Source organism: Marmota monax, unplaced genomic scaffold (assembly GCF_021218885.2).
Source record: "Marmota monax isolate L192 unplaced genomic scaffold, Marmota_monax_Labrador192_F-V1.1 WCK01_AAM20220418_F8-fsc00041, whole genome shotgun sequence".
NCBI lineage: Eukaryota > Metazoa > Chordata > Mammalia > Rodentia > Sciuridae > Marmota > Marmota monax.
Window position 1 is genome coordinate 15,684,907 of NW_026695238.1, and position 27,645 is coordinate 15,712,551.

The following is a 27,645-nucleotide window of genomic DNA, read 5'->3' on the forward strand; positions in this document are numbered from 1 at the left end:
TTTCCCCAGACATTTGCTCAGTCTCCTGTCTGTTTGGCCTCTGATCGGTCTCCTGGGGTCAGGTGGCTGAGACACATGGAGGCCTTTTACAAGACCATGGCATAGGGGGTAGAGGCCGTCGTGTGCCTCTGTAGCTTGCTCTGTAGTTCAGCATTTGAGACCAGAGAGGGGGTGGACGTTCAAAGAAGGGGATGTCAGGGGAAACCTCTCCCTTTAGGTTAGACTCGGTCATGTCTTTAATGCAATTTAAATCTGATCAGCTTGCCCAGAGCACGGATGACTTAACATTTATTTTCTTGATGATCAAGAAAAGGAGGGTCGAGCGTGTTTGCTGGGCTCTGCATGGGAATCCCCAGGACGTGGGAAGAGAGTCGTATTCCAGGCCCCACCTCAGACCCTGCCTCAAGGGCAAGGGGCTTGGACACCCCTGTGTGCTCGACTGTCACCCAGGTGGCACAACTGGGGAGCCAAGGGGGTGAGAAGGGGGTGAGAAGGGGGGAGGGTCTCAGCAACCCAGAGATGGGCTAGGAAGATTTGGCTCTGCTTCCGGCCCCTCTGGCCCCATCCGCCACCTCTGCTGCCGGCAGCCATGGAGACCTTCTGTGAGACGGTGCAGTTTTACCTGAGGCACCTGGAGGACAGCATGTACCCCGTGATGACCGAGGAGCAGTTTGCTCTGAAGCTGTTCCCCATATACCGCTACTTCGTGACCGTGTGGCTGAGGCACCACAACCCCGAGGTGAGCTGTGCCCTTCCAGGGCACCTGTTCCCCTTTGCCACACTCAGCAGACTGGGCTGGGAAGTGCTGAGGGACCCCGGGTCCAGCCTCTCTAGGGTTCTCTAGGGGCTAGAGAAGCTGTGACCCACGGAAGGGCAGAGCTAGCCACGTGGAGGGTGCTTAGCCGCATGGACCCACCTAGCTTGCTTCGTGAGCTGGACCCTGTAAAGGCCCCTGAGAGACGTTAGATGTGGGCTCCTTGCTTCAGTGCGACGTGCGGGTGTCCTCTGTCTTGTCCGCAGGAGCTAGTTCCACTCTGACTCTAGGGACTAGGACTATTTTAACGAGGAAACTGAGGCCCACAGAGGTTCTGTACCCACCGGAGGTTACCTGATTGTAGGTGGGACCCCAGGGTAGTGTGGCCATGCTGTACTGTCCCTGCAGCCTTGGGTCCCACTCTGCCTCAGGTCCGTCCTCCTCTGTGTCCTTGGAGTCAGTGGGTGGGGCTGAGATCACGGGCCTAGCTGGGACTTTGGGGACCCCATTTCTTGGGCAGGTGAAGATGGGGGTTGTCAAGTCCCTGAAGCCCATGCTGAGCCTCCTCCTGCCCAACGATGATCTGCGGGAGCAGGTCTACGACTACATCCCCCTGCTGCTGGCCGAGTACCAGGGCAGCCTGGAGGCCATCTTCATCACACAGGTGAGGCAGAAGGCCCAGGAGGTTTGGGTCCCCAAGTGTCCAGGGGAGTCATCTGGGTGGAAGGTGAGGACGCACATATTTTGATGTCCTATCAACAGACCCCACATCTGTACCTACAAGGGGCTGAGGAGCTTGGTGCTTGTCGGGTTTATGGAAAATGAACTCTGTCATTCCAGGTGGAAGGCACCAGCCCTGAAGGGTCTTGGAAGGCCCTAGGGGACCATGGCCTTTGTGTCAATTTAGTAGGACTGCTGTGATTAGGAATCGCAAGGGTCTTGGGATCCTTAACTAATTATGTCTGCAAAGACCCTATTTCCAAATAAGGTCACATTCTGAAGTTCCAGGTGGATGTGGATTTGGGGAGGACACCATTCAACCTGCAGCAGCCTTTGGCGCATCTGAGATGGAGATGCTGCCGGGTTCCAAGTGGAGGCATGGTCTGGGCTGACGGCTACTGTAAAGGGGTCATTCATCCACAAACAAGGCTGGCACTTAGCTGCAAAAGCAAGAAGCAGAAATGAAAGTGATGGAAATGGGGAACCATCCATAGATCTTTCTAGCAAAAGGAAGATGAACAGGCCTGGGTGATGTGTTCAGAATGTGCTCAGCACGGGCACTTCCCAGGCTTCACTGTGTGTGGGAATCACCTGGGCCTGGTGGGGATTACCAGCGGGTCTGTGTTTCTAATTAGCCCCTGGGGAGGCTGGAGCCACCAGTCAATGGCCCACAGAGTAGCAAGCACCTAGTCTGACCCTGAGTTGGTAGAAGGCCACCTGCAACCATTTGTCCATCCATTGCAGGTTTTGAGACAGATTCTGGAAGTGTCGGTTGTCACCAACACCCCCATCCCCCAAATGCAGCTAAACCCCATTTTCTCGGAGCTGCATGTGCAGGTGAGTCCGGCAAGCTCAGCTGCGACCTCAGGGTGGGTCTGCAGGAAGCAGCTGCAGGAGGTGGCCTCGCCCTGGCTCACTCTTGAGCCTCCTGCATCCTGCGGGGTGCAGGCACAGTCAGGCTGGGCTGCCTGTGTCTCCTGCCCCTGAGATCTCCCCTGTCCTCCCTGCATCCCCGTCCCCAGGTGTGCACCAAGGCCCCAGCCCAGCATCAGTACAGCAGCCAGAACCTGATGGAGATTGTGCACTGCTTCATAGCCCTCGGTGAGCCTCGGCCACAGGGCCCTCGCCCCTGCCCGCAGGTCTGCCGGGAGCCTCACCGAGTCCCAGCAAGGCCAGAGGGAGTGACGAAGGGGCTTATTCCACTCCACAGCTCGCTCTTACCCCAAGGAGCTGATGAAGTTCTTCTTCAGCCAGATGGAGGTGGGTAAGGAGGCCATCCGCGTGGGGACACTGACCCTGATTCGGGCTGTGGTGAGCGCGGAAGGTGAGCATCAGTGGGCAGGTGGGGTGGCAGAGGGGGTGTGTGTGCGTCTGGGCCACTGCCTCTGCCCCTTAGAGACACTGCTGTGGCCCCAGGGAGCCATGTCTCTTAGTGGCTCCTTATTTTTCTAACTGTGACTCTAACCAGCACTCTGGCCCACCCCAGCCTCTGAGTCTGGATTTCCCTATGGACCTTTAAAGGGGGTCCAAAGGCCAGATCTACAGTATAACCACACCTGTGGGCATGACCACAGTGGCCCATGGATTCCATGCCTACCCTTAACCTCTTTCTAATCCCTGAGCCCCAATTCCAAACCTGGCCTTGGTATCAAGGTAACAGATCTCCCCACCAATTCCCTACTGACATGGCACCTATGAGTTTGAACAAAGTGCCCTCTGGGACCGCGTGTGCCTTGAGGGTACTTAATGGTTGGAAGAACCGCTTGGCCTTGAAGCTGCATGCCTCTGTGCAGTGCAGACTGTGGGCTGGGAAGTGCTGAGGGACTCCGGATCCAGCCTCTCTAGGGTTCTAAAGTAGGTAACTAGATGTGAGGCACCTTCACCCACATTAAACCTTCTCTCTTAAATAAATGCAAATTTAAGTAACAATGAGATCCTGTTTACCTAGTCCATGGACAGAGATGCTAAGGATGACGGCTAGAGTTGGCCTAGGCATTTCTGTAAAAGACCACATAGCAAAGGTATTTTTAGTTTTGTAGGCCGTATGGACAAGCATCTCTCACCTCCGCCATTGTAGAGTTAAAGCAGTCGTAGACTGCTGAGCTGGCCACGTTCCAACAAAACTAGACTTACAAAAAGATTAGACTGCAGGCTCTGCTTTTCCCATTCCTGGTCTAGGCCAACAAGAAACCAGCTCTCCATACTTCATTGGAAGAGATTTTAACTGATAATGGACTGTGGATGGTCAATCAAATCAGGGCCAAACCTTGGGCTCAATAATCTAGCATTTTGTCAATTATGTGAAAGAAATAATTGCCAAAGGTGATTTGACATGAATGTCCATTAAAACATTGTGCTTAAAGCAAAACTTCAGAAACAGCTGCAGTGTTTTTCTGCAGGGAATTTTTGGAATAAATTACAGTGTATCTTCATAATGGGATGCTATACACCACTAAGAGGTGGAGTGGGTCCCTAGTTCTCCATGGCAAAGCTGCTCTGTCGGTATTAAGCACAGCATCACAGTGCGGGGCAGGGCATATGCCATGGCCTCGGGTGCAGAAAGGAGATCTGCTCTGGGCACACTGACCCTGTGAAGAGTGGTTGTCTTTTATTTTAATTTCGCAATGAACATGAACAAATTTCACGTTCAGAAGAAGTAGAGTTTCCATCTTAGAGGCGAAAACCTGAAACTGTGCCCTTCTCTTACCTGCCACCTTCTACCCGCCCTGGTTTCCTCTTTTCCTACCCAGTGGTGACTAGGTGACTCCAAGCCCTGAACGTCTTGTTGTACTTCCTTTCCAGACGGCTCCAGGACCTTCTCTTCCTTGCCTCACTTAATCTTCCTTCTCTGTATCTGCTATCAGTTGTCTGACTCGCACACACGCACACAGCCCCATGGTGCGCTGGGCACGGTGTTAACACGTTCCTGCTCACAGTGGCTCTGTGCGGGTGGCACTGTTCTCGTTCACACAGAGGCACAGAAGGGCTCAGCAGTGCACCTGAGGCCACACAGCTGGACTGTGGTGGAGGCAGGGTTGAAGCCAGGCAGCCTGGCACCAGTCCACAGTCTTCACTGCTGAGTTTTGCCGCCCTGTGTGCCCAGGGTGGTGTGCCCGGCTGCAGGGATTCAGGGCAGGGTTCACGCTCTCGCGTGGAGACCTTGCCTTAAGGAGAGGGTACCGGGGTCAAAGGAGGCCTGTAGCCAAGGGGACAAGGTGTGAACCGATGCCGCCTGGGCCTCAAGGGAGGGTGCTACTGGGGACGGTATGAGGAGATGCTGTGCCCAGAGGGAGCCTGGCTAGAGACATTCTAAGAAAGTGTCTTTGGGATGTTGGAAGGGATTTAAGGGGAGGTGACAGGGAGAGGCCACCTGTCGTCTCCCTGAGCCACCAACCTCAGACCGGTCTTCCTTTTTCAGACCCCAAAATGAGTCTTAGGACCATCTACTTGGCCATTCGGGTGGTCAAGAACACCCTCTCTGATGCACGGTCCAAGGTAACAGGGCAGGAGCCTGGGAGAGATGGCACGAGGGGACCCCGTCAGGGAACCAGCTCTCTGGGGTGGAGACCTTGATGGAAGCCCCGGCTTCCCACCCAGTCCTGAGTAGGCCCAGAGGAGAGGGTGGCAGATAGAGCCGGCTCTGCTCAGAGGCCCTGGTGGTCACTGAGGAGCTTTCAGGGCCGTGTCTTGGCACGGCCACCAGGTTGGAGGAGAGCCCAGCTGAGCTGCGCTGGCTCCAGCCACATGGCGGTGTGGCTTTGGGAAGAGAGCCACAGAGGACCCCTGCCCCCAGGAACAAGAGCTGGGACCACAGCCCCAGCTCCAGGGCAGCCTCAGCCACTGGGGGGGAGGCAGCTTCGGTCCAGTTGTGGGCTGGGAAGGGGTAACTAGGATGGGGGGGGGACAGCACAGAGGTTGTGAGGGAGATGGGCAAGGAACATGGGTGTCAGGAGAGGAGATCTTCAATGCCTGGAGGCTTCCAGGGGGATCGTGCTGGCTTTCCTTCTCCTCTGCGTAGCGAGTCTCACTGGAGTAAGCCCAGAGAGCCCAGGATGAAAGACGGGCCTTCCCCCCACCCCCCAAGACCCCTAAGATGGGCCACCACATGTCAGAGAGGGTGGGAGTAGGTGTGTCTCAACACGGGCACACCGCAGGGTGGGTCCCCCAGATGGGATGAGGCGTGGTTGCCAGAGTGGGCAGGAGCCAGGTGGCTCCTGAAGCCCTTTCCAGCCCTTAGCAGTGCCAGTTCCCAGATGTCTCACCCGACAGGACTGGGTACTGGGTGCTGAATTCTTGCCCTGGGGCCCTCCCCACACCAGCAAACCGTGGCCCTGTTCCCCTCAGGTGAGGATGGCTATTCTCCGCATCATCGGCCAGTTGGCTCTGTCAGGCTACCAGGACCAGATCAAAGGTTGGGGCCTGAAATACGTGTCTGTGCAGCTGACCCTGTCCACCTACAAGCTGGTGAGTGACCCTGACATGCACACCATGGAGCAGATGGACTTTGGAAATGCCTCCAAAGCACTGAGCATGAATGCTACTTTATGGACCTGTGTTTACGACGCAAGGGCATAGGGGCACAGTAAGCCCAGAGGTCCAGGTGTGTGCAGGAGACACACAGGCAGGAGACCTGTGCATAGCAGGGAGCATCTGGGAGACCAGTGTCTGGGCATGGATTCCCCAGGGGAGTAAGAAGACCACCCCTGAGACCACAGCAAACCTCTGCTAGCCCTCCAGCAGGGGCCCTTCGTTCTGTCTTCCAGACAAATCACTGGGACAACTTTTATCAGAGGGACTTGGAGGAGAAGATGGTCCACAAAGTCACCATGGACACCGTGAAGATCATAACCTCTTCTGTCAGTGGCATGACCAATGTGAGTCCACTCCTTGCCCAGCCAGCCGCCATGGTAGAGCCAATGGCTCCTGTCCGCACCTGGAAGACTGGAGAGGAATGGGCATGCGGTGGCTCTGCACTCTCACCTCTTCCATGCTCACTGTCTGCAGCAGCTGGGGTTTGGGGGGGTCTTTGTCTTCCACTTCCTGAGCTCTTTCCCTTCAAAATCCAATTCCAGAGCCATGTATTTTGTGGGTGTGTTTGTGTATGTGTGTAAGGAAACAGTCCATGAGCATTTAGCAAGTTCCTGCTGCGTGAAAGACGTGAAGGTACAGGCTAGGAGGAGGACTCAACATGATCACAGGGAACCCAGAGTTATAGAGAAACAACTTTCAATTGCAATGAAATGTGACATAGCAATAAGATAGGAAAAATTTACTATAAAAGTATCAAGGAGGGGATGTAAATCTGACTGTCACAACTGGCAAGCACAGCTGGGTCATCTGCCCAGCATGCAACTCCAGAGGATTTGGGGTCAGGAAAGGGGCCTAGACAAAGACAGTGTATGGGTGTAGGTCTGGTATTAGGCTGGCAGGCAGGGTGTGAGACAGCTCTAGCTGGGTGAATGCCACCGAGACCCTCCTGACAAAGGCTGGGCTGGCAGGAGTCAGTGTGGGCTGAGTGTGTCAGTGGTGTCTGAGGCCAGCTCTGGGGAAGTTGGCTGGGGCCTATGCTGTGCATGTAGCCTGCCAGTCTTGGATGGCCATGGGATGCCTCCAGCTGGTCCTGGGTTCCTTTTCCCCTGCCCACCCCAGGAGTTCTGGGTACGGCTCCTGTGCTACATCATGGAGACAGACTACACGGAGGCCTTGACACCCATCTGCATCAGCCTCACGAACCTGGCCGAGCGCCAGCTCCACAGCAAGTACGCAGAAGCAAGCATGAGTGGCAAGTGCAAACACGGTGAGCAGGAGCCCTGAGCCCGCTGGTGGGACCTGGCTGCTGGGTCTGTTCCTTGTCACCCTTCCCCAAGTCCCCTCAACAAAATTCTCTAGGAAGCGCCCAGAATGCACCTTGCCGTATCTGAGGAGGTGCTGGAGTCCTGTGGAACTTCCTCCTGGTAGCACACTCTTCGTGTCCCCATGTCCCCAGTCCACACCCCTGGCCCAGACCCCACCTTGGGGGCCTCCTGCTCAGGCTCTCTCCAGGTGTGGTCTTTCTGGGTCTCTGTTCTGTCTGACCTCTCTGAGTCAGATAGAGGGACTATAGTTGTTCATCCAGGTCTTCTGTAAACTGACCCCATGATGGTCCACCCCAGGGTGGACACTGTTAACACCAGACTCTCGGAAAAGCAGCTATGCCCATCTACTATGGATTGCTCTGTCCCCCTCCCTCCCACTTCTAGTGCTGAGGGGGCTGCTCTCACGGGCTTGGGGCTTCACAGGGATGGCTGTGACTAGTGATGTTGGTAATTTAGTTAGGCCTTCAGGATCCATGGTCTGCCTAGCTGGCCCCCTGAGGTCTTCCTCATGGCCCTTTTAACTTTGGGACTGGGTCCTCTCCTGGGCTCCAACACCTGAAACTTCTTAGCAGGCCTGGCCCCTCCCTTGTTTATCCATCCAAGTCCCGTGAGTTTGCTTTGCATGGGCTCATTGACTCCCAAAGCCTGCAGGGGACCGGTCGGGTGGGAGCAGGCTTTCTAATTACTGCTGGCTCAAGGGAATCCAAGGTTCACAATAGGGGACAAAACACTATCATGGCAAGTCTGGTAACCATTGCAACGACCACCCAGGGGTAAGGTCTGATACAGTACCTCCTGCACTCAGCACATCAGCATGAGTTTCCCTTGTGCTGAGTCAACTATAATGATGTTCTTTATTGGAAAGTCCCCTGTGCTGACCCAGTTTCTGGATGGAGTCATGCTGGGAAGGCACCTCCCAGGGTCAAGTCCCCCTCGGGGTATGTGGGCATGTCCTGGTATGGGATGGGCAGCCTCAGTTCAAGTTGCATCTCCTTCCTCAGTGGACCTGCCTGCACCTCAGAAGCTGCTGGCCCGTCTCTTGGTGAGTGGCTGACCTGCACATGCCCGGGCCTGGCAAGGCTATGCCCTGTGGTGCCTCTCTCTTGAACTGTTCATTCCCTGAGCCCCAGGAGCAGACAGCCAGGGTGCAATGAGGGAGCTGGGTGCTTAGCAGGACAGAGTGTCCCAGACCCCTATTGTCCCTGTTGGGGAGAAGTGGCAGGGGCAGTGTGCTCAGATGGCCAACCGAGCTTCCTCTGCCCAGAGCATCTCCAGGACACTATCAATGGGCTGCCTGCCCCTGGGGGTGAGGGTGAGGGGTCTGTCCTGTGGATATAATCCATGCTCCACTGAGGCTTGGGGTGGATGAGGAGGCCAGGCCTGGCCTCTCTTGCCCCACCCCCATCAGCATTCTCTGTAAGGGCCTCTCTGTCCTGGAGATCCTTGGACTCTGTTTGAAAACCGCCCACCTTCACCTCCACTTACAGTGAGGGCATGAACCCCAAGACGGAGGGAGGTGTCAGGCCCTGCTGCGCTCATGACCTGGTATTTTGCAGGTGCTGATGTCGTCACCCTACAAGGGGGAGGGCCGTGGGATCGCTATGCTGCAACTCCTGAGGACCCTGAGCCACAGCATTGCGCCCACCATGGCCAGTGTGTGGGAGCAGGAGATCCCCCTGCTGATCCGGTACCTGGAAGGTGAGGTGCCCACCTCGTGTGTTCACTGGGCACAGATTGCACGGCTTGGGCACCAGGAACCTAAGCTCCAGGTGGACCCACGTGGCCTACTTTGGTCCTGAGAGCTGGCCAAGGAGCGGGAGGTGGGGAGGGAAGTGCTGCTGGCCAAGGGCTCTTGTGGAGGCCTGGGGTGGCAGCAGGGTGCTGACCAGGGACGACAGAGGGGCAGCCCGTGCCACCAGCTGTGTGCCCCCACAGAACACACAGAGTTCACTTGGAATCAGAAGGCCTGGGAAGACAAGCTCATTCAGGTAAGGGCGGCCAGGCTGCTGAGACCTGGATGGGTGGGAGAGCCGGTGGATGGGAGGGCATTGGTGGGGTTGGACAGGGAGGAGAGCTGAGGAATGGGAGGGCATTGGTGGGGTTGGACAGGCAGGAGAGCCGGTGGATGGGAGGGCATTGGTGGTGTTGGCTTGCGAGGTTTAGGGTCCCTTAAAGGACATGTTCTCCTTCTGTCAGAGAAGAGTTGGAAAGCATAACGTCCCTAGCTATAATCTCTCATCAGGGAGACCCCAGAGAACCCAGCGCCTGGGGATGCATCAGTGTGGCATCTGTCCTGCCAGCCGCCAAAGGCACAGCCATCCCCTACCCACAGACACCAAGCATTCGTGCTGGATTGGGGCTCCATGGACTGTGAGCGAGAGATTTGAGGAAGGATACCCAGAGAGGGCAAGCCATTACTCAAGATCATACAGCATTCCCAGGGCCCAGCAGGGAGCAGGGCTGGTGTCCATGCATCTTCTTTCTCCCCAGTTTCTGAGACTTTCCCTCAAGACAACGCAGGGGACCAGCTGGAGCCTGCGCCTGAGCAAGGAGCTGAACAACCAGATCGGGAGCTTTGATAGCCCCTCTTTGGAAAAGGTTTGTCCCCACAGCACAGAGCATTTGGATAGGGAATGGGGAGTGCAGAGGGTCCCCACGTGCGGGAGACCAGCAGGACCCTGGCTGTTTGCAGTTCCTGGGAGAAGGGGCGGTTGGAATAGTCCAGGGAGTCTTAATTTTTTGTTCTGTTCCATCTGGGTCTTTGATTTGTTTATGTTCCAGATTCTGGTTGGTAATCACATGAAAAATGATTTGAAAATCCTTTTTTTGTACAAAACTAAACAATTGTTGAAAGAAATCAGGGAAGGTCTCAATAAGTGGCAAGCACCTGTGTTCACAGACATAGGATTATAAAGATGGTGATTCTCCCCAAATTTATGTACAGATTCAACTCCTCCGTAATCCCAGTTAGCTTCCCGCCCCCTCGTTCACTGATGATCTAATCCTCAGATTCATATGAAAATGCAAGGGGCCCAGAGTAGCCAACAAAACTTACTTCCTGATTCCAATCTTCCGACCCAGCTGCAGTAAGTAAGACAGGGTGGTCCTCACATAAGGATAGACAGGAAATAGCACTGAGAGTCTAGAAATAAACTCTCACATTTATGGTGAATAGATTTTTCAATAAGGGTGCCAAGACAATTCAACAGGCAAAGAATAATCTTTTCAACAAATGGTGCTAGAACAACTGGATGTCCACGTGTAAAAAGAATGGAATTGGACCCCTTCCTCACACCATACACACACATTAGAATGGGTAGTTGGCAAAAATAAGAGCTTAAAGTGTAAAATTCTTAGAAGAAAACTTCGGCATAAGACTTCATGACTTTGGGCTAGGAAAGACCTTCTGAGATAGGACATAAGAAAAGAATAGGTGATAAGAGAAAGAAAAAAAAATAGAATGAGCATCATAAAAATTAAAATCTCTTGCACTGAAAATAATACCATTGAAAGGATGACCCACAGAATGGAAGAACATATTTGCAAATCAAACATTTGTACAGTATGTGCACACACACACACTTGTGCATACACACACACACACAGCAACTTATTAATACAAAGACAGGTCAACTAAAAATGAAAAAGGAATGTAAATAGACTTTTCTTCAAAGATGATGTATATATGGCCAGTAATCACACGAAAAATGTTCAAAGTCACTACTACCATTAGGAAATAGAAATCCTAACCACAAAAAAATGTCAATTAATACCCACTGGGACAAAAAAGAGATGATAATGCGTTGTTGTCAAGGGTGGAGAGATGGAACCTTCATATGTTGCTTTGTTTGTTCCTGGGAGGGATATAAATTGGTGCAACAGCTTTGGAGCATAGTTTGGCATTTTGTTAAAATGGTAAATACATAGTTACTATATGATGTAGCAATTCTACTCCTAATCATTCACAGCTAGAAGAAATGAAAACCTATGTCCACATAAAATTTATACATTAATTGTTCATTGTATCAATATCCCCAAGGTGACAACAACCTAAATGTCCCTTAGTGGATGAACAGATAAACGAAAATGGTACATCTATGCAATGGAATAGTATTCAGCCGTGAAAAGATAGGAAGTACTAATACATACCACCTCTAAAGTGAATCATGAAAACAAAGAAGCCAGATGCAAGGGAACACAAAGGACCATGTGCTCAATGATTCTATTTATATAAAATGTTCAGAATAGACAAATTTCGAGGTTAAAAAATAGATTTGTGGTTTTCAGGGGCAGGAGGACTTTGGAATGACTACAAATGGGTATGGAGTTCCTTTTGGGGTGACAAAATGTTCTAAATTTAAGTAAATATGTGATGATGGTTGCACAACTCTGAATATACCCTTGAATTTGTATGCCTTGGATGGATGAGTTTTATGGCATATGAACTGTATCTCAATTTAGATGTTTTAGAAAATGTTTTTAAGTTACCAACACAAATTCTATTTGTTAAATATGTTCTCTTCCTAATTGAGTGTGTAAAATAACAGCAAAGTGTGCCTTACAGATTTCTTCCACTAGCTGAACACTGTAGCTTTGTATGCATATGGTTAAGTAGGATGATTTAAAGCCCATTTGAAAAAAGTTGTAGGTGGCATTGAATAAGCAAGTGCATGAAGTTCAACGTGCCACAGTAACTCAGCTAGCCCAAGCAAGTAAATATGTGAATAAACAGATTTTTAAGAAGAATTTCAGTGGCTCAGATAACTTGAAAACCCAACTAGATACAACATAATAAGGAACCCCATGGAGACCCTCCCTGTCCTCCCTCTCCTGCTGACATTCCCAGGAAGCAGGGAGTAGATGGTGACAGATGCGTACAGCCAGTCCTTTCCCAAAATTAATGTGCAAAAACCAAAAAAAAAATCATCTTTCCAATATGCAAATGTAACAGCAAAATAAAGTGAAAAAAGACTCCATTCAAAGTCCCAACATGATGAGACACATAAACAAATAAAATCAGGGGCATATGAGCCAGGCATGGTGGCACACGCCTGTAATCCCAGTGGCTTGGGAGGCTGAGGCAGGAGGATCATGAGTTCAAAGCCAGCCTCAGCAACTTAGTGAGGCCCTAAGCAACTTAGCAAGGCCCTATCTAAATAAAATATGAAAAGGGCTGGGATGTGGCTCAGTGGTTAAGCACCTCTGGATTCAATTCTGTGTACAAAAAAAAAAAGGGAACTTGTGACATAGGTGGAACCAGTGTGACGAACAGTGGTGAGACAGGAAGTGAGGAAGACCTGAGCCAGCGACACGGCTCCTGTAGCTCCTGTGCTCGAGCAGGAGCCTCAGTGTGCAAAGGGGTCCACCTTGGTTTCCCCTGAGCAATGGTGTCACTTACTCCCAGTCAGAGTCCTTCAGGGGGCGTTGGTGGCAATGTGACGACTTTATGGGATGCGACAAGAATATTTCCAAGGTCACCTGAGTGAAGAAATGAAAGAAAATCCTGAGAATGTGTGAAAGCACGTTGAGGAAGGGTTTCTTCTCCCCGAACACAGCAAAGACGTCAGTGCACAAGAGAGCCAGGGGACAGCACGGCTTTCTTAGAAAAGCATTTAGAGTTGCAGATGACATCCCGACTTTAATGACTGACTTGTTTTTATGTGGTGCTGAGGATTGAACCCAGCGCCTCGCCCGGGCTAGGCGAGCGCTATCCACTGAGCCCAGCCCAGCCCCAACCTCAGCTTTAACGTGGAATCGCCTGCACAGGCGTGAAAGAGAAAGCAGGGGAGGCGAGGGAAGGGGTGGACGTCCCCGTCATCAAAACTGCCGTGTGAGGAACCAAAATCCCACGGAGGAGGTCGCAGGGGAGATGGGGCGTTAGGGACGAGTCCACTGAAAGGGTCTAGCTGAGACTTTCTTCTTTAAAAAAAAAAATGGTTGGTTCTTTTTAGATGTACGTGGCAGTAGAATGTGTTTGGACATATCACACACACGTGGAGTATAACCTCCCATTCTATGTTGTACCTGATGTGGAGTTACACCTGTCATGGATCCACATAAACATAGGAGAGTTACGTCCGGCTCATTCTACTGTCTTTCCCTTCCCAGTCCCCATTCCTTCCCCCCATGCTTCCCAGTCAATCAGGTGAACCTCCACTCCCCGCTCCACCTATTATGAATCAGCGTCTGCATATCAGAAGGAACATTTGGCCTTTGGATCTTTGTGCATTGGCTTCTTTGACTTAGCATGGTAGTCTCCAGTTCCATTCTTTTACTGGCCAATGACATAATTTTGTTTTTCTTTATGGCTGAGTAATATTTCATTGTGTGTATGGGCCACATTTTCTTTATCCATTCATCTGTTGAAGGTCACCTGGGTTGGTTCCATAGCTTAGCTATTGCAAATTGACCTGCTATAAACATTGTTGTGGCTGCATCACTATAGTATGCTGATTTTAAGTCCTTTGGGTATAGACCAAGGAGTTCGATAACTGGGTTAAATAGTGGTTCTATTCCATGTTTTCTGAGGAATCTCCATACTGCTTTCCATAGTGGTTGCACCAAATTGCAGTCTCACCAGCAATGGATGAGTGTGCCTTTTCCCCCACATCTTCACCAGCATTTATTGTTATTTATATTCTTGATAATTGCCATTCTGATTAGAATGAGATGAAATCTCAGAGTAGTTTTAATTTGCATTTATCTAATTGCTAGTCATGTTGAACAATTTTTTCATATGTTTGTCGGTCGATTGTATTTCTTCTTCTGTGAAATGTCTGTTCAGTTCCTTTGGCCATTTATTAATCGGGTTATTTGGTTTTCTGGTGTTAAGTTTTTTGAGTTCTTTATATCCTGGATATTAGTGCTCTATCTGAGATGCAGGTGCCAAATATTTTCTCCCATTATGTAGAGTCATTATTGATTGTTTCCTTTGCTGTGAAGAAGCTTTTTAGTTTGATACCATCCCATTTTTGATTCTTGATCTTACTTTTGTGCTTTAGGAGTCTTGTTGAGGAATTTGGTCCTAAACTGACATGATGGAGGTTTGGGACTACTTTTCTTCCAGTAGGCACAGGTCTCTGGTCTAGAGCCTAGGTCCTTGATTCACTCTGAGTTGATTTTTGTGCAGGATGAGAGATAAGGGTCTAATTTCATTTTGTTACATATGGATTTCCAGTTTTTCTAGCAGCATTTGTTGAAGAGGCTATCTTTTCTCCAATGTATGTTTATGGTGCCTTTGTGTGCACTTATGCATTTATGTGGGTTTGTCTCTGTGCCTTCTATTCTGTGCCATTGGTCTTCATGTCTGTTTTGGTGCCAGTAACATGCTCTTTCTGTAACTATTGCTCTGTAGTATAGTGTAAGATCTGGTGTTGTGATGCCTCCTGCTTTACATTTCTTGCTGAGGATTGCTTTGGCTATTCTAGGCCTCTTGTTTTTCCAAATAAATTTCATGACTGCTTTTTCTATTTCTATGAAGAACATCATCAGAACATTAATGGGAATTGCATTAAATCTGTATAAAGCTTTAATTTAATTTAATTGCATTAAATCTCTACGGTCATTTTGACAATATTAATTCTTCCTATCCAAGAAGACTGGCAATCTTTCCATCTTTTAAGGTCTTCTTTACTTTCTTTCTTTAGTGTTCTGTAGTTTTCATTGTAGACGACTTTCACTTCTTTTGTTAGATTGATTCTCAAGTATATTTTTTTGAGGCTATTGTGAATGGAATTATTTTCCTAATTTCTCTTTCAGTTGATTCACCACTGATGTTTAGGAATGCATTTGATTTATGAGTGTTAATTTTATATCCTCCTACTTTGCTTAATTCATTTCTATAAGTTTTTTCTAGTGCAGTTTTTGGGTCTTCTAAATATAAATCATGTCAGCAAAAAGGAAGAGTTCTTCTTTTCCAAATCATATCTCTTTAATAGAGTTTCCAGGACTATGTTGAATAGAAGTGGTGAAAGAGGGCAGCCCTGTCTTGTTCCAGTTTTTGGAGGGAATGCTTTCAGTTTTTCTCCACTTAGAAAGATGTTGGCTTTGGGTTTAGCATAGATAGCTTTTACATGTTGAAGTATGTTCCTATCATCTCTAGTTTTTCTAGTGTTTTGAACATGAATGGATGCTACATTTCGTCAAATGCTTTTTCTGCATCTATTGAGATAGCCATGTAATTCTTGTCCTTAAGTCTATTGACGTGATGAATTAACTTTATTAATTTCCATATATTGAACCAATCTTGCATCCCTGGGATGAACCCCACTTGATCATGGTGCACCAACTTTTGAGTATGTTTTTTTTTTTTTGTATGTGATTTGCCAGTATTTTATTAAGAATTTTTGCATCTATGTTCATCAAGGATACTGGTCTGAATTTTTCTTTTTTTGATTTATCTTTGTCTGGTTTTGGTATCAGGTGATACTAGTCTCATAGAATGAGTTCGAAAGGGTCCCTCCTTTTCTATTTCATGGAATAATTTGAGGAGGATTGGTGTTAGTTTTCCCTTGAAGGTCTGGTAGAACTCAGCTGAGATTCACCTGATCCTGGGCTTCTCTTTCCTAGTAGGCTTTTGATGGCATCATTGCTTGAAATTTCATTGCTTGAAATTGATCTATTTAAATTTTCTATGTCCTCCTGATTCAATTTGGGTAGGGCATATGTTTCTAGAAATTTGTCAATGTCTTCAAGATTTTTGGTTTTATTAGAATATAAATTTTCAAAATAGTTTCAGACTATTGTCTGTATTTTAGTTATGTCTGTTGTGATATTTCCTTTTTTATTGTGAATTTTAATGATTTGAATTTTTTTCTCTTTCTCTTCATTAGCTTGGCTAAGGGTTCATCAACTATATTTTATTTTTTCAAAGAACCAATTTTTGTTTTGTCAATTTTTTTGATTGTTTCTTTTGTTTCAATTTCATTGATTTCAGCTCTGGTTTTAATTATTTCCTGTCTTCTACTGCTCTTATTAATTTGTTCTTATTTTTCTAGGGCTTTAAGATATAATGTTAGGTTATTTATTTGTTGACTTTCTATTCTTTTAATGAATGATCTCAATACAATGAGCTTTCCTCTTAGCACTGCCTTCATAGCATCCCAGAGATTTTAATATGTTTTATTGCTGTTCTCATTTACCTCTATATTTTTAAATTTCATGCTTGATTTCTTCTGCTATCCATTCAATAACATGCAATTTAGTTTCCAGGTGTTGGAATAGTTTCTATTTTTTATTAGTGATTTCTAATTTCATTCCATTATGATCTGATAGGATGCAAGCTGTTATCTCTGTTTCTTTTTATTGTTTGTTTGTTTTTTTGTATTTGCTGAGAGTTGCATTGTGGCCTAAGATATGGTCTATTTTGTCATGTTCCTCATGACAAAAACACTCAGGGTCACTCCAGGTGAACTGGGTTGCACGAAATAATCACATAAGAGACAGAGATACTTTTTTCTTTGGGGTCCTGTGACAGCTTCTCTGACCTTAAGGGTCCACAGAAAGAGAGAGAGTGAGCATATGCTGAACCATTTTATTGAGGAGAAACCATTCAAATAAGGCAAGGGGTCAGGTGTCAGGGGGCTGAATCTAGCTTCATGATGTCTGCTGTCAGCAGATTGACTGACATCTAGGAAGGCCACACCCAAAGGCAGAGCAAGAGAAGGGAACACACAAAGGGCGTTTCCATGGAACATTCTATCCCAAACAGAGCAAAGGGGTAATATTACAAAGGAACAGGTGAGTGTAGCTCAATCCATGGGTGACCCGCCTACATCTGAAGACACGCCCTCAAACTTCCTGGACCAGGGCGATGTCCAGGTCACTTCGAGATGTAGTGACAGTCAGAGCCTCTCTGCTCCAGGACGGAAAGAGCAAATAATTCAGAGTGGCTCCCCACACTATTTTAGAGAAGAATCGTGTGCTGCTATGAAGGAAGTGTTTTCAATCATTGATGGATGAAATATTTTATATATGTCTGTTTAGTCTAAATTATTAATTGAATGATTTAGTTCTATAGCTTCTTTATTTAGTTTTTGTTTGGAGGATATATCCAGTGGTGAGAGAGATGTTAAGGTTACTCAACTATTTTTGTGTTGTGGTCTATCTAATTCTTAAAATTGAGAAAGGTTTGTTTCATATATACATACACACACACACTCCATTGTTTGGGGCATAAATATTTATGCTTGTTATGTCTTATTTATGTATAATCCCCTTAAGCAGTATAATGTCCTCCTTTGTCCCTTCTGATTAACTTTGGCTTGAAGTCCATTTTATCTGATATGAGGATAGACACCCCTGCTTGTTTATGAGCTCCATGTGAATGGAATGTATAAATGTCCATGAACCATTAAGGTCACAATTAAATACAGAAAAGAAAAAAATCTTGATGGAGAGTTAAAGAATTGTTCCTGTTGGAGTTCACAAGACTCCCAGCTTCTCAGCAGTGTTAGGTGGGGTCTTCTGGAGGGTGCTGCTCCGCCCTCTGGGTTGCTGGAGTGGGAGAGGTAATCCCATAGGCAGAATTCCTGGAGGCAGGGTTTAGGCTCAGGTGGCTCTAGGTGCTTTGCTGAATACCAGTTGGTCTGGAGATTTCAAATCAGCTCCCCTCCAGGGCCCAGCCATTGCCAGTCCACATTGGAAGTCTGCACCCCAGGATCTCCCCTGCGTTCCATTTCTGTGGTGGAGGAGCCCATCCTTAGTCCACTGGGTCACCTCTGGACCCCATGTTTCCTGGGCGTGATTCAGTCTCCAAACTCAATCTCTCCTGCCCTTCCCTTTCGAGTTGCGGGCCAAGTGCATCTCTTCCAGCCGATCCTGCAAGCAGCCAGGTTGGAGGTGGAGGGATAGAGCAGAGTGGGTTTTCACGTCCAGTACTCCCCTGTGTAAACCTCTCTCCATGTTTGATTTCCTCCTGGTCACTTAGGCACACTGTGTCGTGCAGTGTGGGTTTTCCAGGTCTGCATTTCAGGCCAAACTCGGGTTTGCCAGAAAACAGCTTCCCAGGTGCTGGCCCTGATGCTGCAGCTGCAACATGGTTTCTTCCTCAGTCTCCGCACACTGCTGGGAGAGACAGGGGCTTCTTTCCTGCACAAGGATGTTGTGCACCGTGCCTGTGGGTTTAGTCGGGTGGTGCCTTTGATCTCTAAATTCACCATACCCAGACATGCTTTGGGCGGCCTAAAAATTCCCAAGCCACTTGGCTCGCAGAGGGACTGCTCAGGCTGGTGCCTCCGACTGTGCAGTGGCTGTGGCCTGGGGTTTCTTCCTCATTTTATTATAGCCAACCTCCCGAGTCCCCGATCTGCTTTGAATGTCCGGCTTAAATTCCAGACGAGTCTCCCCTGTTTCCTGTTGTTGCTGTTGCTCACCCACCCGGAAGCTGCCCAAATGCTTTCTTGGTTTCACTCCGCTGAGTGGCCAGGAAAGCGACCTCCTGTAGTCCACCATCTTGAAAACCCTGACCCGGGTTGGGGCTGTCAATAAGCCAGTGTTGGAACAGGAGCCTCAGAATGGGACCTCTTGGTTTTAAAGCCCGGTTCCACTTCCGGTGTGTTTTTCTCACCTCTGAATTCAACAGCATTTACCTTATCAAGTTACTGCGAGGATTACGTGATTCTTCTTATGCTTCCAAGTATAAAAGTAAAATTCTTACAGATAACGATAATAAAGTAACCACTAGAAAAATTGGGGAAAGAATACAGCCAGAAATTAAAAGGGGTAGTATGTCTCAGGAGGAGAACACGGAAAGACAGCCAACGTGACTAGTAATCAGAGAAGCAGGTCGACATGAGGATGCTCCAGACTCACTGAGCGTCCCTGGGTCAGGGAGTGGGTGGAGAGACGGTGGGCCCCACTTACTAGGGAGAGGATTTGGCTTAGGCTGCTGAGATACACCACGCCTGCCTGTATACAACCAGACCTCCAGAAAAAAAAACTGAATACTTATTTTAAAGAATATAGGACTCACATAGATATATGTACAGTATAAGATGATAATAATCAATAATAATGATAAAAATCTGGAGGGATGTGTAGGAAGCCCTCTGCAACAGCGCCACCTGGAGGGGGAACGGGCGGTCTGAGCTCCCTGCCTCCCTCCCACTCTCCAGGGCTTTCTGTACCGGGCCTTGGGCTTCACCTTGGCCATGGGGCTGGAGGCTGACAAGGTGGAGCTGCTGCTGCTGGAGCTGCTGTACAAGACCGACTACAGCAACGACTTTGACCAGGAGGTGAGGGTGTCCACAGCCCCTCAAACCCCCCAGGCCCCTGTGGACCCCGGGGGACGTGTGTTCATTCATGTGCACATGCATGTGTGTGCACGTGTGCTCGCACCCCTGCTCTCCCCCTGCCCCAGGCCCTCACCCTGCCTGGCGGGGTCTCCCCACAGGGCGTGGTTCTATGCTTTGGCCTGTGTGCCCGGGGCCAGGCGAGGACCGTGCTCAACGTGCTCCAAGACTTCGAGGACAGGATCCAGGAGTCGGAGCAGTCCTGGCAGATCAGTGCCTGGCGGGTGAGGCCCCCCGCTCCACTCTGGCCTCCGGGCCTCTGAGCACAGCACAGCTGGTATGCCGCGTTCCCCTGTGTCTCCCATTGCTTCGACGACTGAGAACATGTGAGGAGCACAGGGAGGGCCTTTGCAGGAGCCAGATATTGTCAAACAGTCGTCCCTGAACACTGGGTCCCTCAGTCCAGGTGGAAGCCTCCTGTGTGCAGGACCACCCATCAGCTGTGAGGGAGGGAGGTTGATGGGGACACCACCAACCAGAGGCCACTTGTGCACTCCTTCACACCTTCATCAAGGTCAAGGCTCCTACCAAAGATGTTGGGTTGGCGCTACCCACGTGCTAAGTGGACCGTGTATGCTGGAGGGGCCGTGTGTTGGAACAGGAGCCTCAGAATGTGACTGCTTGGTTTTAAACCCTGGTTCCATTTCTTGTGTGTTTTTCTCACCTATGAATTCAATAGCATTTACCTTATCAAGTCCCACTGTTTAGAGAAGAGGACATGGAAGTTTGTCCACATGCACAAACTTGGACAGGGGAAGCCAGGTCCCTTCTCTGGAGCCTCAGAAGACGATGCTGCAGGCTGGCTGAGCCACCATAGGAAACCATCTGCTGTCAGTGCCCTGGGCTTTGGCATTGACCTCACACCCCTGCCTGGAGTCTGGTTGTGTGGATGGAGAGAATTGAGCCTGTCCCTGGCTTCTGCTCCAGCTCCTCCCTCAGCAGGACTGAGACCCAGACCTACCCAAGGCTAGCAGTGCGTGGGGCCCCGGCGTCCTGTGCAAGGGACGTCTGGCCTCCCACGGCTCCTCCCGCTCAGAGGGTGTGGAGCACCAGGAAGGCCCGGCCACGGGTCCTCAGCTCAGGAGCATTGGCCTTGAGCAGGTGCCTACAGGGAAGGCGTGAAGCAGTACAAAGGCAGCCTCTGGGTAGGGGTGTCCCCTCAACCTCCCTTAGCCGATGGGTGGTCCTGGTGTCTGTCACTGGACTGAAGCCTCCTGGGGGGAGGCAGGGCCCTGGGTCTGTCTTGCTCAGTGCTTCTTGTCATTCCCGGTGTGTATGGTAGGTGCTCAGCCCAGATGGAAATGAGTATGTTGGTGCGTGTGTGAACCAGGGCCAGGCACCCTGACACAGTCGTGGGGGCACTTGGTGACTCTGCAGCTGCTCCCCCCCAGAGGAGGGGCGAGCTGGGAAAGCCTGCGTCCCCAGTGGGCCTTGCCCTTCCTCACTGCCCCACAGAAAGACCACCCCTGGAGGCGGGAGACGGTGAAGAGTGCCCTCATGGTGATGTACGGCTGTGTGTCCTCTTACTGCCACCCCCAGATGCTCCTCTCCCACGTGGACACCCCCATCACGGCTAAGATCATTCACCACTACTCCAGCAGCTGCCAGGTAACCCACACGGGGCCGGGTGCCTCCCCTGAGCCTCACTGCTGCATGCCCTGCATCACCTCCTGAGCAGTCCCTGCCCAGGAGACAGGCAGGAGTCCTCCCTGGTGCTCAGCCTTTGGGGAGCTCATTCCCCAGACTAGTGTTCTTCCCAGTTCTTCAGGGTCACATAGGGAAGGAAGGGGACATCCCTCAAGAGCTGGGTGGGGTGAACCCTGCCTCTTCCCAGGTTCTCCTGCTCCCTCTGCCCTCATCTCTGGTCCACCTGATACTTGGCCCAGGCCTTGCCTAAAAGACAGGAAGTGGGCTTGTCTTCAAGATGCAAAGGAACTGGGTGCTTTCCTGAAATAGGGAGGAGAAAACAGGGTAAAGCAAAAGTTACTTCATTTTTATTTTTTGAAAAAATGGTAAAATGCGCACAACATTCAAATGACCATTGTAATCATGTTTAGGGAACAGCTCAATGACAACAAATACATCACATCACGGTGTAGCGTCACCCTTCTCTAGAATTCTTCATTTTGCAAAATGGAAACCCCGTCGCCAGTAAACCCTGGCTCCCCACTTTTCCTCCCCCAACCCTGGCAATCACTGTCCCACCTTCCAGCTCTATAGTTCTACTACTCCAGGTTCCTCACGTAAGTGGAATCATAGAGTAATTATCCAGTTATTGTATGTCAATAATTCGTTCTACCTGCTTGGTGACACAGAGGGTCTCTGCCGCAGGCCACTGAGCTGCGTTGCTGCCCTCAGGCACAGATGTGGAGGCTTGGGGAGTGGCATCCTCTCTGGGGTCTGGGTGCTGTGTCCAGTGCAGCATCCCCCACAATGGGGCAGATGCCAAGTCAAGGTGCTTCAAGGACAGACTGAGCCGACCCCTGCTCAGAGCATCCCCGACATTGAACCTTCTTCAGAGCAGAGGGGTCCAGGAGTGAGTCCCCAGGCTCGGGTTCTTTAGGAGCTCCCTCACAGACAGGATCCCCTTCCCATCCTTCTTCTGGACATAGGACATCAGCCTCAAAATGGCCTTCATGAAGGGTGTTGTGCAGGTGACCAGGGCCATCAGAAGCATCAAGGACCAAGAGGACTTCCACTTTGCTCAGAAGCCAACGCTGACTCGCCTGGTGATGGTGAGCAGGGTGGGGCTGCTCAGTCCTGGGAGGTGGGGGCTCTAACTCTCCGTGACTGGTTTCTCCCCGGGGAGGTCCTCAGGGCATGTGTGGGAGGGCAAAGGGGCTTCAGAGCCCTCCCTGCCTCCTCCCCCCTTGAGCTGTCCAGCGGAGGAGTTCGGAGAACCGGCTTTGTACTGATGAAGGGTTCCATAGCCAGGAGAGTTTGAGAACCCGGGAGGGACCTCAGTTGACTGGGGCCCTGTGGTGTCCAGGGATGGTCATCAGAGGTCCGCTGTAGCCTTAGCGTTCCTCCTTGGGAGGGACTTAGGGGATGGTGATCTTCTAGAGGCAGGGCTTAGAGTGACTATTTGCACAGGAAGTGTCAACTGTCCAAAGGCTGATGGGGCCTGTGGACACCCCATGCCCTTTGTCTCCAGACCTCCCCACCCCCACCATCCTGCCAAGGCCTTGGGCCCCTGGAAAGCGCCCAAGCTGTGCTGGATGTCCTGGGGGAGTGAGGTACGGGTGGAGCAGGAGACCTCGGGAGATGAGCACGCGTGTGTCGTTTCACACCAGCCTGGCCCAGCCTGTGGAACAGGTGTGGAGTTCTGGATGAATAAAGGGATGTGGGCTCAGGCAGGGAAGTATGTGGCCAGGACACACGGCCTATCGGGCGTAGGCCTTGCTCCTTGTACTCTTTCCTGCCTCCCGAGATGCCAAAGGCCAAGTGAACAAACGAAAACCAGGACAGAGGTCTGGGATGATAGGGAACTTTACAAAGGGCCAGGTCTTCCCTGAGCCAATGCTGTGGAGTGCAGCCACTGTCCCCATCAGCCACGGACCTCCTGGGTGGCAGGAAGGTCACCACCTTCCTTGTGCTGCACAGGCGATCCTCAAGGTGGAACCCACTGACCACCTGGCCTCTCCCGTGCGGACAATGGCAATGGACGCCCTCTCACACCTGAGGTGAGCTGGGCCTTTGTCTGAGCCCCAAGTGGCCTCTGGGCTTGGGGACAAAGCCCAAGGCACCCCTTGGTGCCCCCTCAGCGTTTGCACCTCCTCCTCCCTGCCTGCCTCTGTGTTGGGGTCTGGGGCAGCTGCTCCCTGGGGCAAAGGGCATCTAGAAGACGGGGTCGGCTCCTTCCCTGATTCCCAGCAACATTTCAAGTTGGATGCTTCTCCTGGAATGGCAGGAGGGCAGACGGTTTTGGGGTGGATGAGGGGTTTTGAGCAATGCCAAGGAGCATCAAGGGATATGGGGGTGGACTCAGCTGACAAACCCAGCACTATTTATGGATCTGTTTCTACAGGCAATACCATAGCAAAGGTGTGCCCTCCCCAGAGGTCCACCTGTGGGAGGGGAGGCAAGGGGGGCATTATGGATTTGTGGTTAATGTTTGAGGTGGTGGGGACATTTTCAGGGTACTTGACTTGCAGAGGACTGATTGTTACGGGGCCCTCCGAGAAGCCACGTGTGGCTCTAGGAGGCAGCCACAGGCGGATTGTAAGACATTACACTGACCCCAGCAGAGCACACGTCCAGTTACACGCTGGGTACTGGGCAGGACCGGGTCTTGGCCTCTCAGGGACTTCAGGCACGTAGGTCAGAGCTGACCGAGGGGGAAATGTTTGTAGGGGAACCAAAAGAAACAAGCAAGAGACTGAAAAGGAGGGCTGGGCGAAAATGCAATCGGCCTCTGTACAGTAGGGGCCACCAGAGGGTGTGGAGCCGGAGTCAGCCCTTGACTTCTGCTCTGGGCTGGGACAGAGGGGCTGAGGGAAGCCAGACGCCTTCAGGCAAGACGAGCTGGAAGTTAAGGTGGGATAGGGTCTGTCAGCCCTGGGGCACAACAGAACCACTGGGGAACTCTCAATAGTGCCATGCCCTGGTCCCACCCCAGGCCCTTCTGTAAGAATCCCTGAGCCTGGAAGTGGCCTGTGGGGGTCCTTGGGAGTTCTCCAGGTAATGCTAATGGCAACCATCTTGAGAAGCGTTGGTGAGGGGATAGATGGTGTCTGAGCCCTGGTCCCCTGGTCAGCTGGCTCTCCCCCTGCAGTGTTAGTGAAGACACAGGAAGCTGGTGCACCCCAGAGGCTTTGGTTCACTAGGCCTGCAGTGGCCAGAGTTTCTGTGGCTAACAAACACCAGGTATCACACCTTGAAAATCCGGGGTTGGCACCAGATTTTCTCTGACTGAGATTGGGGAGGAAGGAGATTCACAAGTTCAAAGTAGGCACTGGAAGTGGGAGAAGTGACCTGGGACCCCTTGAATCTCTGCTTCGTTCAGAGATACAGCACTGGAGGCTGGTGGGCAGCAGACAGGGCCCCTGGGCAGGGATGGGATGTGCCTCTGGCTGGGTTGTGGGCAGCACAGGTTCCACTCCTCAGTGACTCTCCTCTTGTTAATGCCTCTTTGCACAGCAAACTGCGGCCTTTCTACTCCATAGAAGAAAGTAACGAGCTGATGGATATCAGTTTACATTCTGTCATTTCTCTCCAACCCCCTGGAGAGGACAACGAGTCTATTAAGGTAGGTACCTTCTTGGCCACCTCTTTTTCTGGGTCAGAACCTGGGTGTTTACTTTGACATGGGCAGAGTCCACCTTCCTGGGCCACGTGGTTAGAGGCAGCAAGGTGTAGAGGGCTCTACTAGTAAATACCAGGTAATACTAGCTGCTGTAACAGATAAACCCCCAAACTTCAGTGGTGCAACCAGATAAAAGTTTCTCATCCAAGCAAAGCCCAGTTGTCAGTGAGGTAGAATGTGGCTCTGCTTCATGCAGTTGTCACGAATCCAGGCTGACAGGGGCCCCCACCATCTCCAAAGCATAGCTCCTAGGGTCCTGGTGGGTATTGATTTCCCACCTGGACATGGGGAAAGAGAAAGCATGGAAAATTTGTGACCCATTCTGTCCTTCCATGGTCCAGAAGGCAGTCACATGACTCCAGCTAGATGCAGGGTCCTGGGACATGTGGTCCCTCACTGGAGGGACCAGCAACACTGGAAGAGAACGGATGCAGAACACTGGAAGTGGCCACCTCTGTTTCAAAGGCTGGTCATAGGATAAGGAGTTGGGGGAATTGGGCTCTAGTTTTGTGAGATGGGTTCCTCTTACAAGATGGTCTTGCACTTCACATGGGAAGATGAGAGTAAATAGCTCACTGTGGGCAGCTGTTCAGGGCTGGCCATCAGGCCCTCTCCCCTCTGCACTCTGGCATGGATTCCTGCAGAGCCCAGTGGCTGACTGTGTGTAGCCCTCACGGCTGCCCTTCTGTCTCCTGGCCTTAGACTCTGTATGCCAACACGCTGAGGTCTCTGGAGCAGCTGATGGAGAGCCTCATGCAGAGGCAGCTGGACCCCCGGGGACTGCAGGAGATGGTGCACGTGAGTGGCCTGGCCAAGGGTGGGGAGCAAGAGGTGGTCACTCTTCCAGGGAGGAGGCTCGAGGGCCAGACTGTGGGAAGCAGGGTGGTGCATCAATACATTGTAGTGGTGACACCGCTGGTTATCGGTGGGTTATTGGTGACGAGTCCTGCTTCCCCACATGTTGAAGTCTGAACATTAGAGGAGCACCCGAGGCAAGCAGATAAAGCAGGGTTTATTTAAAAAGCCTGTGTCATAGGCTTCCCCCAGGAGGGAGGAGGGGGCCATAGATGGTATCCTGGGGTCCCCAGGGTGACGTACGTGTTCTGCACTTTTTATGTGTCCTAGGATCCTTTGTTCTCCTGCTTTCCCCCCTAATCTTTCTCCTTCCTGCACGTGTGACTAGGCCCAGGAATGCTCATAGGCCAGAAGGTGGGAAAGAGGTGGGCTGAAGGGGGAAGGGCAGGATGGAGTAGACAAGGACACATCAACAACCTTATAGCTCCCTGTAGGGAGGGGCAGTTCCTGGGACAGGTCACCTTGGCAACAGGTTGGAGGAGGGGTAGGTTCTTGATAAGATCCCTCAGGGGACAGTCCCCAACTTCCCAGACTCACTCAAAATTCGCCTCTTAGATCCGACCTGACTCGATTTACTATCTACACTGACTGCCTTTCTAATTCTGGCTTCTGTGGTTTTGTTTGTTTTGTCTGCTGAAAAACTGCAAGAGTATAAAGTCACATTTCCCCCAATCCATAATTCTTAACGTTTCTCCACATTCTCCCCTCTGGCTCTTCCTCATCACACACACACACACACACACACACACACACACACACACATGTTTTGAAGCATGGGAAGGTAACTACTCATAACTACTCACCTCAAGATCAAGAATGATCTATCACCACAGGACCATGATCAGAATCAGGGCACTGATTGTTGCTACATTGCTCTGTTAAAAACAATGATCCATATTGAAATTTCACTAATTGCCCCAAATAGGGTCCTTGATAGCCACTCCCAAGACCAGTCCCTTGCACGCTTTTAGTGTGTGTCTCTTTCTTCTCCTTTAATCTGGAACAGTTCCTCCCTTTGTCCTTGTCTTTTTAAGCTTGGCGTTTTTGAAAGGCACTGGATGGTTCTTTTGTTTTTAAATTGGGCTTTCTTGTTACTGATCCTTTAGAGGTCTAATATATTCTGGGTATAGGATGCCAGTTACAGGATTTAAAAATATTTTCTTCTGATCTGTGGCTTTTCTTTTCCTAAATTCCCCAGTGTCTTGTGATGAAGAGATGTTTTAAATTTAGATGAAGTTTGATTTCTGTTCTTTTATGGATCATGTTTTGGGTGTCAAGTCTAAGAAATCTTTCCCTAACCTCAGATCACAGTGATTCTCTCCTGTGTTTTCTTCTAGAAGTTTTATATTTTCAGGTTTTATAATTACATTTCTGATATATTTTACATTAATCTCTGATAGATTTTGAGTTAATAGGATACACTTTGAATTATTTTGTATGATGTGAGGCACAGGTCAAAGTGTATTGAATTTTAGTGTCTTGGCATGTGGGTAGCCAGTTGTTACAGCATCATTTGTTGGAAGGACTGTCCTTTCCTCATGAATTAATGTTATGCTTGAATTCGGGACCCCCAAAAGACCACCAGAGACCAAGATCGATGTAAGCAGCAAAGAGGTGTTTATTGCGAGCTAGCACCGTCCTCCGAGCACACAGCAACTGGTGACACTGAGAGGCCCTGAGCCCAGGGTTTGCAGCAGTTTTATACATTCTTTGGAGAAGGCAGGGACTTCACATACATTATAGCATCTCTTAGCAAATCATCACACACCGCGGGAAAATCAAATAACAACTCTAAAACATGATTAGCACATTCACTGGCGGGAACAAGTTGGGTAGGGGTGATTGGTTACTACAAGAGGAGGATTC

At 50.2% G+C, this 27,645-nt stretch overlaps 1 protein-coding gene across 1 annotated transcript in view; it reads left to right on the forward strand.

Annotated features, from left to right (window-relative positions):
• Mroh2a (maestro heat like repeat family member 2A) overlaps positions 1–27,645 on the forward strand; it is a 61,511-nt gene that overhangs the window by 14,482 nt on the left and 19,384 nt on the right. Inside the window, exons 7-26 of the mRNA XM_058577570.1 lie at positions 588–739; positions 1,275–1,392; positions 2,184–2,311; positions 2,497–2,575; positions 2,685–2,798; positions 4,893–4,969; positions 5,819–5,938; positions 6,238–6,348; positions 7,124–7,271; positions 8,331–8,371; positions 8,886–9,027; positions 9,265–9,317; positions 9,820–9,927; positions 19,443–19,562; positions 19,721–19,843; positions 21,075–21,227; positions 22,232–22,354; positions 23,223–23,302; positions 24,759–24,867; positions 25,627–25,722. Coding sequence (XP_058433553.1) covers positions 588–739; positions 1,275–1,392; positions 2,184–2,311; positions 2,497–2,575; positions 2,685–2,798; positions 4,893–4,969; positions 5,819–5,938; positions 6,238–6,348; positions 7,124–7,271; positions 8,331–8,371; positions 8,886–9,027; positions 9,265–9,317; positions 9,820–9,927; positions 19,443–19,562; positions 19,721–19,843; positions 21,075–21,227; positions 22,232–22,354; positions 23,223–23,302; positions 24,759–24,867; positions 25,627–25,722 — 2,195 coding nt within the window. The remainder of the gene's footprint in view (positions 1–587; positions 740–1,274; positions 1,393–2,183; positions 2,312–2,496; positions 2,576–2,684; positions 2,799–4,892; positions 4,970–5,818; positions 5,939–6,237; positions 6,349–7,123; positions 7,272–8,330; positions 8,372–8,885; positions 9,028–9,264; positions 9,318–9,819; positions 9,928–19,442; positions 19,563–19,720; positions 19,844–21,074; positions 21,228–22,231; positions 22,355–23,222; positions 23,303–24,758; positions 24,868–25,626; positions 25,723–27,645) is intronic.